Source organism: Centroberyx affinis, unplaced genomic scaffold, assembly GCF_046629955.1.
Source record: "Centroberyx affinis isolate AG114_WGS23_722 - 3 ecotype Tasmania unplaced genomic scaffold, CSIRO-AGI_Caff_v1 ptg000950l_1, whole genome shotgun sequence".
Lineage (NCBI taxonomy): Eukaryota > Metazoa > Chordata > Actinopteri > Beryciformes > Berycidae > Centroberyx > Centroberyx affinis.
Window position 1 is genome coordinate 404,690 of NW_027279524.1, and position 20,194 is coordinate 424,883.

A 20,194-nucleotide genomic window follows, 5' to 3' on the forward strand; every position below is an offset into this window, starting at 1 on the left:
GGATGTTCACCATGAGGCCTCGGTCCCAGTCAACTGAGCTGGATTTATCACTACAGTACCATAGCATCGACTGCATTTTCCATTTAATATCAGACTTGCGCAGATATCACCGTTGTTGGACAAAAACCACAAAAACCTCTGCAACAGTAAAGCATATCAGGAATGAAGAAAAGAATGCGTATTTTCTCACTTACAGCCATGCATTTTTTTTTAAATATAACCGTGGCTCATGAAACTCACTCAACACATAAACGACACTTGTACTTTCCCCAACAGTAGCAACACATTAGACCAAGGTTAATGTTCAGCACTCATTCAACATATCTCAGTTAAAATGAATGCAGCCTGAGCAGCAGAAAGGGACCATTAAATTGAGCGAATGTATAAGAAACCAGCCTATCTGACTTTTTTTGTTGCGTCTCTCTCAGGTCTGTGGTGAATTCTAACTGGGCTTCATGTTCATCTCCCACATCTGAATAAACCTCTGGGTGGCTGAGGTTGGTGGTAGCGTCCGTCCGGGCGGTGTGTCTTTTTTTTCCTACCAGTTCATGTCATTTAACACCATTCTTCGGAGGAACAGGCACCGTCCGACATTGTCCTCGTGATGTCAATCATCTTCCTAGCTGACCAAATTTTGAAAATTGTTTACATCAGCTTGAGATACAATGGAGGAGATACAATGCTCACCAATGCTCCGGGGCACATGGGCAAATTTAAAGCCCTTCACGTTGTCCTACAATCAGTCCTGCAACATTAACCTGTTGCATTTCAACTCCTTAAAGGCGAGTTGACGTACAGAAATTCCACTTTCTCTCAATTGAGCTGCATTAGTTAATAGCAAACACTAATAGTAAAAGTCTACCTCCATTGTCATTGCTTTGAACCTTCGTGGGCACTTTGATTTCCTGGCTGCCGGGCTTCCGTTCAGGCTAGACACATCTGTGACTCCATTGGTACAGCAGTATGTGTTGAGCTGAACTCTCTGAGCGTGAATGATGATGTAGTGTGGCACCGTGTCTGGTGTCTGTCTGAGATTGAACTCATGTGTAAAGCACCTGTGCAAACCTATGCAGATGTCTTCTTGTCATCTCAGCTGGTTGTTGGGAAGGATCAACCCAAAGAATGATTTTTATAAAGAGTCGAATAGGTTTGGATGAAATCAATATATTTATAAAAAAAACCAATGCATACCTTTTTGAATGAAAATCTCTTTTTTTTTTAGAAAGAAAACTACGTGTACATCGTTATTTGTAGTCATGTTTTTTTCCCCCATGTGTGTCATAACGGTGCAGGAGTGTGATGGGTGTAACGAGATCCGTGAGCGCTTCCGACTCTCAGCGAAACGATTCGCTAATACGATGGGTAATTTACCGGAAAGTGCGCGAGAAGGCTCATGAATCTCAATTCCGCCCCGAGACAGTTTAATCCAAGAGCGTGCATTTAACAGGCTGCGAATTCATCGCCCGATTCAGTCCTGTGACAATTCTTCCATAGCCGCCACTGGGAGGCTGGGATGTTGTTAAGTTTGAGGGATGTGATCAGAAACACAAAATTGCAAGAAAAGGAGAAAAGAAGCAGGAAAATTGTTATATACCTCAATTAGAAATAAATTGAAGGAATAACTGAAACCTCACATCCCTGTGTTTGCAGTATGGGACTCAGTTGTTACACCTCAACACACTTGGATTAAATATGAGTCCAACCACTCTGCTGCCATAACCGGATTGTAATTTTTTTTCTATATTCATGTCACGTTTTTATGTTAGAGAAACGATGCTGGCACACATTTTGTTTGTGTCCCACACGCTGTATGTTCCCTTGACTCTTTCTGTCCCATGTGTTACTGTATGCGCTGTTCACGCCTGTCGCCCCGGTGACGCTGTAGACTGTAATGACTCACTTCCCATTTGAAAACATTTTTTTTTTTTTAACACCGTCTCCCGTGTCTTCTTGTGGTAAACAACCCCGACGCTGTGGGCCGAGCGTGTGGCAGCGACAAGACAGACATGCCATTGAGTGTGTGCGTGTGTGTGTGTGTGTGTGTGTGTGTGTGTGTGTCCTCTGCTGTGTGTCTCTACTGGTCAGATATGCTGTGTGGAATTCAGTGCTGCTGGTGGGTTCATTGTGCTCTGGATGAGTGCTTCCATTCACCGCTGACTAAACGCACTGTTTTGGTGACAGAATGCCTAAAAAAGATTCAAAATATTTATCATGCAATTTTCTTAGCAATTCGGGGGAATTTCTTTCTTTTTTTTTTTGTATAATAAATTCTTCACAGTCCACTCGTCTCCCCTGACTTGGCCCAGAGTATAGACCCTTTCTTCCTGTGGTCCTCACAAGCAGACATGTTGGAAACAGGCTGCAAACTTTCTGCTGAAATATGAATAAGTGGCCTAGTTCTATTACATGAGTGCAGCCACGGTGCATAATGTCACCATCTGCATTACTGGGACAAGCATCAACAAGCAAATTGAATGGCCATCAGTAAGGGGCTCAGACAAATAATATCACAGCATGAGTTTGGAGTGATTAAGTAAATGTAGGGTCCCCCCCCCACCACCCCCCTGCCCCGCCCCCCTCTTCTATACACACCTGCCTCAGCCATCTGAGTCTAATACACACTGCAGATGGTTCACTGTGACGCTGATTAATCTGGACACATTTTAACCCAAACACTTGGAAGAAAGTCCCTGGGTCCTAAGCAGCCAGTTCAGTTTGTGAAGAAATATGCACTTAAAAAAAATGTACAAGACTCGGTTCTGCATGTGTAAGTATGTATGCTATTTACACATCCTCGATATGCATATTCATTCAAATAATATTGTACATAATGACATGGTAAAGTGGAGTTTTCTATGCCTACGATACTTTCATAAAGGGTGAATATTTCTGTAATAACTGTTAAGAGGGAGTGATTTTATATTCATAGCAAACTATTTTTCATAACGAGGAAGATATCAGCAATGTTAAGTGGTGAGAGCTTTTATATTCGTTTTCAAGGGAATGGCTGCAATGAATGGCAATGAATGTAGTGGTGCCTCCACCCAGGAGCTCGACATGATGATGTGAAATCCATATATCCTGTCCTGTCTGCATCAGCAAGCCACATGTGTTGTTACTGAAGATGTGTGGGGAGCTTTTAGTTCAGGATGTCTGGATTTGCCTCGCTGACGGTTAACAGCTGATGGTAGTGAGGGATGACGGTGTGAAAATAAAGACAGAAACAGACTGTGAGTGACTACCGTTATTTTGTCTTGCCTCTCCATGAAATAAAACACTTGTGGGCTATGGACAAATCTCAACTTCATGTGATAAAACAAAATGATTCCCTACATAAGGCCAAAGCAGGCTCATTGTGTTTATAAGCAGGTTCCCAAAGACAGCGCACAATTCCTCCCATACAAGTTTATTCACAGAAAGCAAAAAGACATAGGTTCCAAACGAAGCAAGACCGAGCCTGAAATCACTGACAAATAAGATCAGTCATTATGTGTCAAATATTTATTCTTTTAAAACGTTTATTATTGATTAAATTCATGTAGGGAAAAATGAATAGTACATCTCTTTTCTCCAGTGTACAGCAAACCACAGCTGATAAGTGTGTTTCAACCATAGCACACAGGGCATGTCCACACATGCGCCGCTTACGTGTGCTAATTATGTGTGTATGTTCTATATTGAATATAAACACACAAATATATTTATATATACATACACATAATGAATAGAAATCATACGGTCTGAGATTTGATACCAACTCTCCGCTGCCTCGGCCCCTCGAGTTGTGGCACCACCCGCCCGGGAGATTTTCTCGCAAACACAAACGCACCCCACCCGGCGGCCAGGGTCTGCTCAGAGGACGAAAGCATCTGAATGTTTCCAGCCTGTATCCGTCAATTATTCTCCCAAAAACAAAACAATACAAACAAAGACAAATGTCAGTAATAAAGAGCATATTTCTGTGTGGCCATCCTGCGATGCTTCACCCTCTGCAGCGAAACCCTGGCTCGTCCACATGGGGAGGGAGAGGTGCTCCGTCCCACTGCTGCAGTTCATCCCCATTAGCTTTTCTATTAACACACCACTCCCACTGTCTGCCATAGTCAAGACGAAACACTGTACGGTAACACTTCAGTTGAATGGGTAACGAGATTGCGACAGGTAATCGAGAAAAGAAAAGAAAGAATATGACACCGACTTTAACATTAGTTAACAGTTAAGAATATTCCGCAAGCTGAGAAAACAAATCCTTGACAGGTTTGACTACTAAATGCATGTCAGGCATTACCTTATACATACCCCTTCAAACAAAGTGTTACATGCTCAACAACAGACAAAACGAGGGTATAAACCAGTTTGCTAGGGGGGGGGGGGGGCACTGCAACGACTACAAGAAGCCCGTTTCCAGCTCCTGTCTTCCAGGCACAAAGAGAGTAAGAGCCTCGCGCTGATGGTCGAGTCCGTGGAAAATCAGCCCGAGTGCAGGAGGTGAGTCCATCGCTGTGAGAGGTGGAGGTGCTGATGTGTGGGGGTGTCAGGTGCTTGGGAGAGGGGAGGCCAGGGGCTACGGTGTGGGGGGGGGGGGGGGGGGGGGGGGGGGGGCAGCACACCCTGAGGACTCAGCAGGGTCTCATCAGACCCCGACTCACCCTACCTCCACATGGCCGACAGGGGCCGCTATGGCAACAGTCCAATAAGGGGCGCCACTGAGCTCCTAAATATTTTTTTTTTCTATAATATTGGCAGTATCATCGTTTTAAAAAACACACAAGATGGAAGAAAAAGTTTAAAAGCAAACTCTTTGAAAGCATGGTAAGACTGCAGTGAATGGTGCCGTCAGAAGCCCCATGTCCCAGAGCGTTGGGAGTGGTTCACTGCTCCGCAGCACTTTAAAAAAAAAAAAAAAAAAATTCAGGTTGTTGGCTCAGCACTACTGGAGGTTAGAGGGGAGAGGAAGGAAGCTTGGCAAAATATAGACAAGAAACAACAAAAAAAAAAAAAAAGGTTGAGAAGTCACCAGTTCTGTCCATTGGATTAGTTGCTAAAGCTTGCCTACCAATCATCACCATTCTCATCATCCATGTGATTTTTTTTTCCCCATCAATTCAAATAAAACAAAAACTAGCAGTTCATGATCTCTTGGCGTGAGCCGTGGCGATGCAGGTGTCTGAAAGAAAACGCAGAAAGGTCGCGAACCCTCGCTTCTCACTTAGACGCCTGTTCCAATAACCAGCTCTCTACCCCCCCACCCAACCCCCCCCCCAAAAAAAATAAAGAAAAAATAAATCAAAAAACAAAAATGACTCCTCCTCCTCAGGGGCAGAGCTTCACTTGACTCATAATGTCCCGTGTGAAGTGGAATGAGGAGAGGCGAGATACTGATGTAAGAATATGGGTATATGTGTATATAAATCTGAGCATTATGGCGGTCAGTTGTCAGCTTGCAGGTCCTTCGAGAAAGGAGGACCTCTGGTCAATAGTGCCCATCTGCTGGATTCCAAATAAAACTCCATCTGACTTCTAATAAAATCTGTACATTATTTTTTAAAGTCTTCACGATTTGTTTGTCCAAAGGGGACGTATTTTTTTTTCTCTTCCATTTATTTATTGTTTTTCTTTCGTCGTATATTTATTAAATCTTTTATACTGCTCTTTAATTTAGATGCTTGGAGTCCCATCGTGTGTGTATGCGTGTGTGTTCTCTGAAGGGAAAAAAGAAGACGCTGCTGGCCTGCTGCGGGGCGGCTTTGAGTTCGCTAGCAGCACTTTTTCTTTCGTTTACTGTTCCTGGTGAGTTTGACCACGTCGTTCTGTTGCTGCTGCTGCTGCTTGGCGAGCACCTCCTTCTTGGCTCTTAGCACTAGCTCTGTGATGCAGTTGAACATCTGGAGGAGAGGCACAAACCGACAGAGAGTGGTGAGTGAGGCATTAAGTCAACCGGAGGAGCCACATCAAACACTGCAGTTTGTGAATAGTATACAGATCAGGCTCTTGCAGCATGGGAAGCGACCGCTGCCATGATGCAAAACCAATCCCTTGTTGTGGCTGAAATCTGTTCATTATTTCCTAGCTTGGATTTTTCCAATCTGAACTCAACCAAACCTGAAAAATAGTTAGCATCCTGGTATTTTCATTGTACTGCATAGATATTTACGCACTAAGCCACTGCAAATTCAGCCTACTGACAGGTATTACAGAGTATTCGGACACGCCGCCTACTTCCAGCCTTCAAATGACCTCCTCTCACAACAGCTCAGTCTCTGAGTACCAGGCGTGTCCCAGAAACCAGTCTAGACAAATACTTCAGCCTGCCGCATTCCCCGGCCGGGGAGAGAAACAATGAGCTACCTCTTCCACGTTGATGTTCTCTTTCGCACTCGTCTCAAACAGGTTGATGCCCATCTGCTCGGCAAACTTCTGCGCGTCAGTCGTCTCGACCACCTTGGAGTTGGGGTCGTCGTTCTTGTTTCCCACTGCGAAAGTAAAATATTACCAACACGGTGAATTAGGACTTAATTTCAAGGAGTAAATGTGACGTGGAGGAGACAGAACTGCACTGGAATCAAGGGTAGAATCTATTTTAAAGAAAAGAAAGTCGAGGCGCAGCCAAGGTGACAGGAGCGCTTGGACTTTCTCTGCGGTGGAGGCACACTGAAAGGGAGCGGACTCACCTAATATCCGGCACACGTCGTCACAGTTCTGGTTGATTTCATGTAGCCATCGTTTGACGTTAACGAAGGACTCAGCACTCGTGACGTCGTATACCACTATGACCCCGTGCGTCCCCCTGTAGTATCTGAGAGTGCAGAGAGAGGAGGACAGTTAGCTGGCGTCCAGCAGGGGGAGACAAACCTGGAAAAACTCAACTTGGAAGAGACACAACATCATTTTTAAATTGTCAACAAATTCCACAATATATGACTCATCAGATTCCAGTCTGTACAAGCTCAGCAGCACTGAACATTTGGTGCTCTACCAATAATAGGTAAAAAGGTACACAGTGCCAAAAATACAGAATTGTTTGGACTGACCCAATAAACTTGATCAAAGGTCTATAGTCGTATAATCAATTAAAAGGTACAGTAATGCAGCGCTGTAGTGTGGACAGAAGGAGGGGCTGCTTGCAGGTGGGAACCAAGGGAGAAAGTCCAAAGAACTTAGAGGATCCCAATCTGCCACGGACAGATGGGTACAGCGGAGTTTGACGACAGCTACAGCAGGCCGGCACTCCTGTAAACCTGCAGCCGGGGCCTGAAAAAGTGTCCCAGCAGGCCCCAGAGAGAGGGAGCATCCCCAATCTAGCTGCACTGCACTGCGCCAAACACAAACACAAAGAACCTTTTGTCAGGCTTATTGTGTGTGTGTCTGTGTGTGTCTCTCAGTGTTTCTGCCTGGTGTGACAGCGTGGGGATACAGTGCTGTCTGAGTATGTCCCCCCAGTGTCCAGCAGTAATGGGCCACCAGGCAGCAGGGTGTGTGTGTGTGTGTGCGGGGGCTCTGCACACATGAATGGAGAACCACAAACCACCAGACGCACAGCAGGCATTGGGGGGGGGGGGGACCAGACTCCAGCCACCTTTTCTGCAATAAAAACGCTGAATGAACAGGGTAATAAAATGTTAATAAACTAGACTTTTGACTCGAATGCCATGAATCAACTATTGAAAGAAATTCAAGGCCTTCCAGACAGAGGAACTCTTTCAACGATCGTTTTTCTCCATTTTCAGGACATGTTTTCCTAGGAAGTCGTTATGTGTTTTTTTGTTTACAGCTGAAATGTAAAAATACTTGGTGTAAACCTGGCTTTGAGACACTGTCGGTGGATACTGTCTGCGAGTTTCATTAAAGTAAATCCAAGACTTTTTGAATTAAATACAACAGCAATTTTGTCACTGAAATGAACATGAAAATGAAATAAGTGTCCTATGAGAGTACAGGTCTGCATCACTGGGCTGATTTCCCAGTAGAAAAACAGTGCAACAACAAACCACATTATTAAAAACCTCAAAAACTGAAATTGAGACTTCAAGGTTATATTCAACAGTATCCAAGGACTTTTGAGGCCTTGAATTTAGGGAATCAAATTCAAGACATTTTGAGATGTCCCCAGGCTAATGTCCAGTCCAGAGACATATGGCAGCCATGGGAGGAGGACAGGCTGACAGACGGAGAGTCGGACATATGGTCTACCGACCCCGGCTGGTCTGACTGAGCAGGGCTCTCCCAACGAGCCATCTCTGTGGTGAAATTCACTTACGACCTAATGAGGCACCACGCCACTCTACTTCAGCACAATTAACAATCGGCCTAAACAGGCCGGCTCTGCGCGGCGGAGGGATTCCCGCAGAACGGCCAGCAGCCGGGCTTCCAAAGTAGGACGGTCGTACTCCTCAGGGGCTGAAGCGTCAGCACTGCAGAGCATTTCAAGCTTTCTGGATGAATTTGACATTCAGGCCCTCCTCGCCGCAGCCGAGCAAGCGCATAACAACCACAACTATCGAACATGCCCTATTGGCCTCGCTCCGGACCCAACCCGCACTGCTGGGACAGCGACAGCTTAATGGCCGATAAGTGCCATCTCCGTCTGCCCCGGTCAAAGTCAGAAAGGGGTGAGCAGGTAAAATGACTGCAGTGTCAAAACACACTGCAGTCATTTTACCTGCTCACCCCTTTCTGACCCCTAAGTCACATCCATGTTGTGCGCATCAGAGCTAGATATCCTCACACAGAGAGAGCAGCAGTCCACAGCCCCGTCCTGTAAGGCAGCATTCTTACCCAGCAACACCGACCGGTCATTCAGGCAGAGCTCTTATTCAGGACAGAGATGCGTGGAGGAGGGTGGTTGTGAATTCTGAAGCCCTATGGCTGGGGCAACCATTGCAAGATAGAAAATATCCACTTATGTAAAAATAAATAAATAAATCAGAAAGCACTGTCAAGCCTATCCATGTAAATTGCAATATAATTGAAACGGTAAGTCCATATTCCAGCCGGCACTTTACAAGGGAAAAGAAATGATCGATTTGACAGCAGGCGGTAGCGCCAGACACTGTACACATAAGTAATAACAGTAAGAGTAAATGGTTGTGGGACACTCAGGTAAAAAGGACAGCTGGCAGAAATAGGAGCCCATTACGCCCCTACAATTTAGGGTTTCAAAGTCAATCACAGGGAAAACTACATTGAAGAATCTCAATGACAGAGCCAACTGGTCACAAATGTAATCCTAGAAATAAAAAATGTGTATTATTACTAACGGAGGCCTAACTGCTTGTTTAGTTTATCATTTTAAAAAACGTTTCCGCTATAGATGCTGGTTCATGGTAACTTGTTTGTTGCAATATTTTATTACAATAACTTTGCAGCAGCCACCCATTCTTGCCCACAAAAGAAAGCTGACTATGAAATGTTCTCCTGTAGGCCAGCTATGAAAAACTTATGTGAATGTGATGTAATCTGGTTTTACTCATTAGCATCACATTGTCAGCCAGCAGAACACCGCTGGAGTCGAGGCTAATGAGGCAAGGTGCTTTGCGAGCTTGTGTTTTTGAGTTTTTATTAGCATGCAGCGAGTGCATTTGATTTGTCTGTGGGTCAGCTGAGGCACAGAGAAGCAGCGGGCTAAACTGAACAGACAACAAAAATCACTGGGTGGCCAGATTGAGCTCACAGGCCTTGTGTCTGACACATGTGTTTGACATCAGTGTTTCTTGAGCGATGAGTCGGGGCCGTCTGTGGTGTCTCGCCACATAACAAGGGTACTAATGTGCTTAATTATGCCTGAATTCCTGGGTGAGACCTACTCAGTTTGGGTCGTGGGCTTAAAGCGTTTCAGAGGCCCTGCTCTACATCATTGTGAAGCTATGGTGATGGGGACGCTAAAAAGACGCCCAGCCCCTGCCGTCATGTAGTACTATGTGACCAGGAGCCTCCCTCTGACATCTGTAATTAGGATCTGTGGGGAATTCCACCCAGTTTCAAAGTGCAGCGCTAACTTATTCTAGTTGTCGATGAACTGCCTCTTCAAATAATAAAGTGCCTTCACCTAAAGGTCTGTGCTACTGTGTGCTGAGTGTGTGTGTACGTGTGTGTGTGTTTGATCTACTCACGTGGAGGTGATGGTGCGGAATCGCTCCTGCCCTGCTGTATCCCAGATCTGTAGCTTCACCTTCTCCCCATTGATCTCCACTGTCCGGATCTTAAAGTCAACTCCAATCGTGGTGATATAGCTACCTGCAGAACACACACAGAAGAAAGCAGGTTCATGACCAAGAACCAAAAAGCATGAAACCCTAGATTTCTACAATGCACTCTGATGTAAAACTACTTACCTGAAAACGTGTTGTCTGCAAATCGCAGGAGGAGACTGCTCTTCCCCACTCCTGAGGAAGAAACAGCACAGAGTGAGCTTTAAAGTACAACAATAAACTGTGAGAACACCAAAGCATTCCTTATGACTTCTTCACATTGGCTTTCAAACAAAATCCTCTATTTGTCTGAGGAGAAGCACGTTGAGAGAGGATTTTGGGGTTTTGATGTGTAAACACATTGTGCACCACATAAGAGTGAGTAACTTTCCAGTGAGTTTTTTTTTTTTCATATATCCTAGTTACCCAAGAAGAGTAACAACACGTGACCGCTGTAAACCAAAAACAAGATGTCAACCTAAACGGCTAGTGTAATCCTTGTGTACATAAAGAATTGGTCTTGGAGGCTAAGCTGCACTTGTATCCGTTGAGGGTTGAATACACAAGATGCAAAAGAATTAGAAGTTCTGAAACTCCAAATATCTGGATGTACTGTCAAGGCAGAGAAGTTGACTTGCCAGTACAGCAGACCGCTGTGTTTATCTGAACCTGAGTGACACAAAACTATATTCTATTATGTAAAATGGTTGTAATTTTTTCAAAAACACACTGTAATTAAGACTTTTCAGAACATTTCAAAGGGCATACATGCTTATTCATTTGAGTAAGCTATTTCAATGCCATTCTGTGTTCCATAGATTTCATTCGTAGAGTATAATTCCCCAGGATTCAAGGTAAATAAGATTCCAATCTACATTTACAATTTAGGCATTTAGCTGACGCTCATATCCAGAGAGATTTACAATCAATGCAACAGTAGAATAAGCTTCAATTCATAGATCACCAACATTACAAACAACCAATACTCAGGAGGGCGAAGGTCAAAGCTGCAGCACCATGACAATATATGGAAAAAATACTAGTGGGTTCCTAAAATGACTGTGTACAATAGACAAGATTCAGTAAAAAATATAAGAGCTGTAGAGAGAAAAGATAGAAAAGTCTTTTGTTTTTTTTATACGAGGACGGGAGCATGATCAGGGTCAAGCAGAGGAGAAAGACGGAGGAGAGTGAAATGTGATTTAGGAGGTAGCAGGAAGGGGGCAGAGGGATCAGAGCAGCTTCTAGAGTAGATTAGCTGTCAGGTTATGATGGCAGGTAGGCAGTGACTCTGCTGTCCAGACTGGGGCGGGTCTCTACCTACACCACTGTTACTTAGCGTACCTATTGTGTCACTGTCATCTCATGTTTGATCGGCCCAGACATAAAAGCTCTCAAATTCCTGCGGTCTCCACTCCACAGAGTTTTCTTCAAACAAACAATAACAGAAGTGGCAAAGCAGAAGAGAGATTGTCTCCTTTTTGTTCTTATAGCTTTAATATGCTAAGCCTCCCTGCTGTCTGTCCAAAAAACACAATTTCACTCATTTGGTTATCAGTGACAGAACAATTCCTGCAATTTGCATTTTCAACTATTGAAGACTGTTGTCTAGATGTTGTCGGACAGTACTAGATTTGGTATCTATACATACAGTACTGTGCAAAAGTCTTAAGCACACGTAAAAAACATCCACAAAGTATAGATGCTTTCAAAAATAATGAAATGAAAAGTTTCTCCATCCATATATAATGTACTATAAAGAGCAGTCTACTGACACACCAATGCAGAAAACAAATAAACATCAAAGATACATTTTATATAAAAACGCTAGGGTGCCTAAGACTTTTGCACAGTACTGTATATGTATCACACCTAGCCCCTCCGTAGGTCTTGTAATGGACTAGTGATTAACATCTTGTCTGATCAAGAACACACTCACGACCAGCATGACACCAATTCAGGTCAACGACATGCAAAATCAGATGCCAGATCCGTGTAATGAAATACACTACAGTCTTTGTTTTAGCGTAACCTAACTGAGCGCGTCTCATACCACTCTCCATGGGAAGGTATGTCATATGCAACGCTAGTGTGGTAGACCAGAGGCTAACCAAGTTTGGCTAAATGACAAAACTCAGCCCCATTACAGGTTGAAAAACATGCGTGAGGAACGGCTGATTGTCGGCGGTAGATGTGTCTACATGAGGAAATGCAGCTGAGGAGAGGCAGTGGTTAGAGCATCTTGCCTAGATCATCTCAGTGCAGCGCTGCAAACAGTGGTGCTTCCATGCTGCAGCTGAGGGACACTGGCCCCTGTGTGTGAGTGGCAGTGAAGGGCTTGCTGTGCTGCCTTGCCCTCTATTGTGACCAGCCAGCTGATGGGGTAGTGCCAGGATCGGGAGGGTCAATGAATGCAAAGATCTTTCCCCACAAAGAGGTCCCGCAGGATGTGGATCTACTGAGGGTGGAGTCCCATTAAAAAGTCATGTTTTCACCTTAATACAGAGGAACGAATGAAAGAGCAGTCCTTATTAATCATCAGCACATTTCCATTATGCATCTACCTGTTATTGTGATCTTCATTCAGTCAATAAACCCATCTATTTGTTACCTTTAATTTTAACATTATACAGACCAGCTACAGTCCAGGTCAATTCAGTGCTCTAGATGAGCCACATATTAGTAATACTGGACAGATAAACTTAGGAAAAGTTAACTAATCAGTCCAATAGTCCTTAATGACTTTGAGCCTCAGCAGCTAGGATCAAAACAATCCGGAATGGCTACACAAGATGCAAGTCATGCACTTGATTTAGTGAAGCTAACGTTAACGTTACGGCTCTTGTTAATTAATCTAACAGTCAAACACTTAACTATACCTAGCTTGGCTAGCTAATGATGCAAACCAAAGACTGCAGTGCAGCATTCCTATTTTATCAAGGAGCACCTTTTAACTGTTGCTAACCAGCTAAATAACAAAATAGACATTATTAACTTAGTTAACTTAACCCTGTGCAGTAAACACAACTATAGCTATTTTTATTTTTGTGTAGATAGTCCACAACTTCAAAGAAGGCCAGCTTCGTAGGCCAGCTAGCAAACAGTTAGCTACATGGCTAAACTTGCAAATGTTATGTTAGCTTAACTTCCAGTTAGCTAGCTAATGAGATACCAACAAGAAACCAAATTAGAGGAATCTGTTAACACCCTTAACGCTAATTAACGTACTGTGTGTGTTGTTGTATGGCTAATTCAAAATAATTTCACCCTGTGTGCAAACAAGACCAGAAATCTTCAAGAGAGAGTCGTACCCTGATCTGCAGGCGATATCCGGCCTGATCGGCTGACATGCCCAGCCCTGATACACAACCTCCGCCCTGTCACCGCTAACGTTACGAAATGCTCATGGATGTGTGTATTACAGAACTAATTTCCATACAGAAAATAAAAACTACTAAGTTTTAAATGTGTCGGAAAAGCACACGGTGGGACTGGAGCGACATTTCTGCTTCTCTCCTTACAAAAAACATGATAAGGCCCATTTCCCGTCCCGCATCCCCGGCGTCGGCTTACCGCTGTCACCGATGATGAGCAGCTTGAAGAGGTAATCGTAGTCCCTGGCCATGCCGGTAGCTGGTGGCTCACCGCCGCCTGATGCCGCTTCTTTGCTCTGTTCGCTGCCCGACCCCCTTGGCCCGTAAATTTACCAGCCCCGAAACCCCCCGGTATGAAAGAAAACGACCACTACCGATGCTACAACTGCTAGCCCCCCGAGCCGGCGGCGTTTTTCTCGGGGTTTCGCGGCGTCAGCAATCCTCTCCCTCCGCTGCAAACAGCCGGAAACTCCGCTTCCTTCTCTGGTGGAGCTGCACCCAACTCTGACCCGGCCTCACTGCGCAGGCTCCTGCTACGATAGTAGGACAGAGGATCCGTCCCGTCCCATTGATGAACACCAACTAACGTTACACTCACGGTACGACAGCATCCAGTAGATCCATCCCGTGATCCAACTGAATAACACTAACTAGACTCATTGTACAATAATAGGACATGGTTAATTATCCAATTTTAAAACAATTTTCTCCTAATTTCTCCCTCATTTAGGCCTATATTCAGGTGCGCCGCTAGTGGTGGTGGGATCCTGGTCATGTCCTGGGGCCACAAGCAAGAGAAGGCGCTTCAGATAAGCAAGGTGATACTGTACTAAATGCATCTTGTCAGGGGCCTTGACATTCCTAGCAGTGCTCCTGCCTATATTAAGCTGTCTGTACATACAGTCCCTAGTTATCCTCACCTGGACTGACAACTTAGGAAGATGAAATACTCGCCAGACAGCACAACATCAAGAAGGGAACACACTTGTGATGAAAGTTTCATCTCAGTGACCCCTGCCCCCCCACACCCCCAACTATAGTCCTCCATCCACCCTTAAGAAAAACAGGTTTCTCAAATTTCAGACAAGACTTTATCAAATCAACATTTTTTTTTATTTGTATTGCCTTTTTACAACCGTATCACTGATATAAGAATGTAAATGTATTCTTATAAGAGGTTGTTTTCCCCGAAACAACTCTCACACACAAAGTCCAAATAAAACCTAAAGGGGGGCGGGGGGAGGGTTATGGTTTCATTACAATGGTGTCAGTAATGCTTCAAATCATTTCAATAAAATAAGTGAGACACTGAAAATACATTTAAATGTCAAAATAGAATTGGCCTAGTGTCTTTAACTTGCACACTGTGGGATAAAATAAAAGTTATAACTGTGGGTTCAAAGGCCACTAAAACAATGAGGAAAAGAGAGGGGGGAAAAAATAATTTGGTGCAGAATATGAAGGAAAGCCAGTCCATACACTGTCCAACTCTTCCTTGGTCCGTGAGTGGCAAAATGGGCATGTGTGTTGAGTGTGTCTGGGGTTCTCATACAGCGGAGAATTCATTTGTATGACTTGTCAGCCGAGCTTCTGTTGATTTCTGCGGAGGTCTTCTCTAAGTACACAAGCGTGAATCAGTCCTGCCCCATCACGTTAGGATGGTGTCGTCTATTTCTTCACTGGAGTCCGGCAGGCTGGAGATCTTCTTCAGAGAGCGGCGGTGACACTCCGACAGCAGGTCGTTACTGGCAGAGTCCAGGATGACGGTAACACTCTGAATTACAGGGAGAGGAAAAGCACAAATTACAAAAACACACTTCTTTCTGTGCGTTACCTGCATCTGTATATTTTACATGGTGTTATCGGACATCGCACAACTGCATGTCCTGCACAATTTCTCCATGAGGATGTTTAAGTTTCATCTGATCAAATCTAACAGTAACAAGTCTCTCTTCCAGAAACTTTGTGTGTGTGTGTGTGTGAGGTGGAGGGAGCGACAGACGGTCTGTAGTCTCACCTGCATGGTTTCTTCCCCCTGGCGAAGTCGCAGCAGGCTGACGATGGTGTGTTCGCTCTGGGCTCTGACGCTGGTGTTCTTGTCCTTGGTGTTGTCCAGCAGACTCTTCAGCAGCGGCTTGATGAGAGCGGCCTCCATGGAGGGCGTGGCCGCCTCTCTGAACACCCACCACAGCACCCGCTCCGCCACCAGTCTGATGTCGCTGGACTGATTCTGAAGACACTGCGGGGCCGAACAGAGACGAGGCGTCACAAGACAAACTCTCTGGCAACTGTACGCTGTTAATGCAGCCTCTCAGCACAGGATTCATCTTTCTAGACACTCTCCTCTGAGCATATTTTGTGCTAGAAGATATTTCAAAATGCTTTTATTTGATTTTTCTTTTGATCTACACAAGGTGAACTGGAAAGAAATTCTGGAGGTTTATATGAAGGTGTACAATTTATGTAAAAGAAAAATCTAGTTTGCAAAAGTCTTCACTGCCTTTTTTCATTTTGGGTAAACTCTCTTCATGGCAAAAATGTATTCAACATTTTCTAACATTATGCGGTGCTCATCTTGAGGTTGTAGTTATGGACTCATCTGTCTTCCTTCCCTTGTAATTCTGCCTTGTTTGTCGACTAATCTGATATCAGCTCCCTTCATGAGATTTTAGGGTATAAGGTGGACTGGAGCAGTGTGGAGTGTGGATGATATCCGAGTCACTTTCCTGTGGTTTCAGAGAATAACAATCTGATACGGCAGTGGGAAGGTGGTGATTTATTTCTTCTTTGAAACTGTGAGAGCTGGACTTGAATACCATCCATTAGTGAACTACTTACTCTACACTGTTTGAAGTCAGCTGTTGGAGAATTCACCCTACGTCGTAAATATCATCATGCTGAACAAACATTGGCCAATACAGTAAGAAGGAATTAGAACAATTTTCAAAGGAAAACATTTCTCAAAGCCCTTACTAGAGCCTGAAGAGGACGTTGTGAGTCATGTATGAAATGCTGAGCCATTTGTCCGTTTGTCCTCATGACCATTAAGCCCAAATGAAACAAAACATTGAAACTATATTTGTTTTTGTTTGTTTATGTTTTTTCATTTTCACATTGATAGAATGCTTTGCATAGATCGCACCCAGAAAAACCCAAAGTAAGAGAAATTTTAAAGCTTTTTGCACTAGACAATGTGCAGAAAGCAATAGAGTGAATACTGTTTCTGCGTAGCAATGTGACTTATTGGCATTCACTGACATATACAAATACAGCAAAGGGAAGTAAAAAGCTTGTGACATCAGCTGAATGAGCCTGCTCCTGCCTCACCTTGACAAACTGTGTGATGGTGCGCTGGGAAACACCAGCGCTCCCCTCTACTCTGAGCTGATGCCTCATCAGATATCCCATCGCTCTGATCCCACTGGTGGCGATGGGGATCTGGAGGAGAAATGGGACACAACGTCACAACAGGATCACTGTACAGTACAAATATACAGGAATATCAGTGCACAGACAAATCAATGACTTACACACTTTCTAGTAAGTTCATACTGACACACACACACACACACACACACACACACACAAATTGCAACAGGACCTTATATACAGTGTAAAGGGACAGTGGAGGACATAATATTAATATTCATCTAAAAAAAGCACTTTTCATAGAAATGTAGCACATAGACTCAATTCAATATCTATGTAAATTCCACAGAAGGGCTGCAATTATCATTACTTTCATTTTTGAATAATCTATCAAATCTTACATTGAATATTGGAATAATCTATAATCAAAAACACTTATTTTCAGCATTTTAGTGTGACAAAATTTATTGAAAAAATGTATATAAAAACGTTTTCAAGTATATAGAATATTGATTGCAGCCCTATTCCTATTCCATTCCAGGGAGATGGAAGAAGTGCCTCCATGACCCAGGAATAAGAAAAGGGCCATAGCCACACACATCTGACAAGCTCCATCTCCTCACCCTGTCTGCAGTGGCGTTGGCCAGGACAGCTTCTGCCACCGTGGCTCTGTATTCCTCCGCACACAGCTGCTCCGGAGCCGACTTGACTGCGATGGCCAGGGCCAGGCTGCGACCGTGACGCACCATCCAGTCCACACCAGAAACGTCCGCTAAATGGGAAAAAAATCTGTATTAGCTTATACCAGTGCAGTGCCCGTTCAAAACATGCCTGTTTGGAACGGGCCGATTGCTTGGCCTCCAGTATTGCTGCTTGCAGCTTTCTCGAGAACCGCTCATCCAAACAACTTCACACTCGTCACTGCGCTTCCAGTCGCTTGCTTTGAGCCCTGCTGCTGCACAGAGCGCTGTTCGCTTGTTTATTCAAAGTTTATTAATATTAAACGTGTCGCGTGTACAATCCGACACTGCACGTCCTTGGCTCCCCAGCAATACACCCGCCAAGTGTGAAGTAGATCGGACGAACGGTTCTGGAGATATGCGAAGGACACACATACAGACAGAGATTCCTTGCTTTATAGTATGAACTGTAGCGCTGATGCACAGTGAGCAGTGGGGAAAAAAAGGAGAAGTGCACATACAGGCAGGGACCAGAGTCAAACCTTCTTGATACGCTTATCTTAGACAAAAACACCCTGATAAGTGTTATTGCAACAGTATTAATCAAAATGAGCAGAAAAATTGCTATTAGTGCTACAATTATTTACATTGTATGAACCTGAACACATTTATGTTAATCAAAGAACACTGAATATTGAATAATGCTTTTGTTCTACTCAAATCTTATAGCATTTGAATCTGTACATGGAACACTGCACTGCAAGTTTGTTTTTTTTAACCACAATATGTAGTGAAACTGGTATGCCAACCCACCATTATACACACTATATATATATATATATATATATATATATATATATAAGAAGGAGGGAGCGATGTGACAGTAACTGTCTATAAATACTGACCCAAGATGTGCTGAAGTAACACACTCCTCAGCTCCTCCTCTGACAGGAAGGCGCACAGCTCACCGACGCAGCCGGCTGAGGACATACGGGTTGCATCCTACATGCACACGCACACACACAGACAGTTTCATTTATTTTCATACTGAGTGGAGTGACAAGGAGGCCCGAAAAGCACCTTTCATGAAACCACATCCTCCTGCTCCCACATCCGTGTTTCAATTGTGATCACAGAGGAAACTACACTGCACTACTGTCTGTAAAATCCTTTCTCAGTGTCTGCTTAAGATAAGCCTTCAGCTCACTCATTTTTCATTTAGTTACCTTATTTTATTTAGTTTGTTTAAATGCATTGACATATAGGTGACGGGAATATATTCAGTCACTATCACTGAGCATTGGATTTGAAAATGAGGGAGTTCCCAAAGATATACATCTCCTCTCCACTCTACTTGATGCTGCGAGGCATCTGCTCCTCCTGTCATACCTCATCATGTCCCAGCATGCCAAGTAATGTGGTGGTGATGTTCTTGCGGATGGTTGGGTCCACCTTTGACCCGGCCCCCTGGATGACAAACCTCAAGGCTTGGAGCATCGTCTCCCTGTGAGCGGGTGGAGAGCCAGAGACAGGGAAATTCATTTCACGTCATACTAAACCCCCAAAAACTTGAATTCAAAATTGAGATTGAATTGAGGAAAAAAAAGTCTATTTGAATTTGTTATTACAACTAGGTTCCATTGGTTTATGACCACTCTACCTTTGTCACCCGTGTTAGTATCTATGGAAAATGTCAAGCCACATGCCCATTTTGAGCAGTTTCATGTTGTTGTGGTGTGCTGCATATGTGGTGTGCCTTTTTTCTAACTTGTTTGCTTTCTCTGATAAACAATGTACATTGGTTTTGTGCACTTGTTTTCACACCTACCACACACACATATATTTGAGCCTGTCCATTTAGCTGTGTGCTATTCATATCTACAACTGTTTTTTCCATGATTGAACAAGCATGTGTTTGCCAAATTCACACATCTATTATACCAGTGGGTCACAAACTGGGGTCCTTGAAGGGTTTTCATGAGAAATGGCAAGTAATCCGCACACTACTTAAAATCAAACAGGGGGCAGAAAAAGTCTGTGTGCATCTTCTTGGCCATCTCGGTCTTGGCCTAAAGTGTCTATTTGAGGATTGGTGATATGAAAACCCCAGTTCTAGACAGCCATTTGCCAATTCACCCATAAAGAAAAAAAAAGAAAAGAAAAAGGATGGTATGAACAGAGCAACAGCAGAACTGAGCAATCCATGCCATTTCACTTCCAGCCGATGACTTTCCTGGAAAGTAGGACTATCGTAAGACTGCATACCTGACTCCGGAGTCCTCGGCGTTGCGGATGGCAGACAGCTGCTCAGTGAAGAGCGGGTCCACCTTGGTGTGGATGGAGACCAGCTGACCCAGAGCCTCGGCGGCCCTCAGCCTCACCGCACGGCTGGAGTCCTGCAGGGCCTTCAGGAAGGTGGTCTGGAGCTGGGGCAGGAAGGGCTTCAGGGCAATGCCCACCTGGAGGAGGGAATGCAGCAAGGTTAGGGCCAGACCATGTGACCAAACCTAAAACCCTCAACTTTAGGAGAAATTATGATGATGAGAAATGATGGTGCCTTCAATGGTATGATAAAACATGGGAT

At 44.1% G+C, this 20,194-nt stretch overlaps 2 protein-coding genes across 6 annotated transcripts in view; both read right to left on the reverse strand.

Moving 5' to 3' along the window:
- Window positions 1–3,399: 3,399 nt before the first annotated feature.
- rab35b (RAB35, member RAS oncogene family b) lies at window positions 3,400–14,048 on the reverse strand. 2 transcript variants are annotated; one of them, XM_071522065.1, is made up of 6 exons: window positions 13,761–14,048; window positions 10,332–10,382; window positions 10,110–10,233; window positions 6,672–6,796; window positions 6,349–6,473; window positions 3,400–5,885 (listed from the first exon to the last, which is right to left on the reverse strand). In XM_071522065.1, the coding sequence occupies exons 1-6, from the start codon at window positions 13,810–13,812 to the stop codon at window positions 5,757–5,759; spliced, it is 606 nt and encodes a 201-aa protein (XP_071378166.1). In that variant the 5' UTR covers window positions 13,813–14,048; the 3' UTR covers window positions 3,400–5,756. The 2 variants fall into 2 exon arrangements, with proteins under 2 accessions (XP_071378166.1, XP_071378167.1); XM_071522066.1 differs by lacking the exon at window positions 6,349–6,473.
- A 634-nt stretch (window positions 14,049–14,682) lies between these two features.
- Window positions 14,683–20,194, reverse strand: part of gcn1 (GCN1 activator of EIF2AK4) — a 29,680-nt gene continuing 24,168 nt past the window's right edge. For all 4 annotated transcript variants that reach the window (XM_071522070.1, XM_071522069.1, XM_071522067.1 and 1 more), the window contains exons 51-57: window positions 19,876–20,069; window positions 19,000–19,114; window positions 18,516–18,612; window positions 17,554–17,702; window positions 16,889–16,999; window positions 15,579–15,800; window positions 14,683–15,335 (exon numbers count right to left, since the gene is read on the reverse strand). In XM_071522070.1, coding sequence (XP_071378171.1) covers window positions 15,210–15,335; window positions 15,579–15,800; window positions 16,889–16,999; window positions 17,554–17,702; window positions 18,516–18,612; window positions 19,000–19,114; window positions 19,876–20,069 — 1,014 coding nt within the window. In that variant the 3' untranslated portion in view covers window positions 14,683–15,209. The remainder of the gene's footprint in view (window positions 15,336–15,578; window positions 15,801–16,888; window positions 17,000–17,553; window positions 17,703–18,515; window positions 18,613–18,999; window positions 19,115–19,875; window positions 20,070–20,194) is intronic.

What these genes read in the sequence shown, in the direction of transcription:
- rab35b (XM_071522065.1), bottom strand. Translation starts at nt 13,812, where the DNA reads ATGGCCAGGGACTACGATTACCTCTTCAAGCTGCTCATCATCGGTGAC. An exon ending in TTCCGCACCATCACCTCCAC is followed by an intron (nt 6,797 to 10,109) that starts GTGAGTAGATCA and finishes CTGCACTCTCAG; the next exon opens with ATACTACAGGGGGACGCACG. An exon ending in AGAACATCAACGTGGAAGAG is followed by an intron (nt 5,886 to 6,348) that starts GTAGCTCATTGT and finishes CCTCTCCTCCAG; the next exon opens with ATGTTCAACTGCATCACAGA.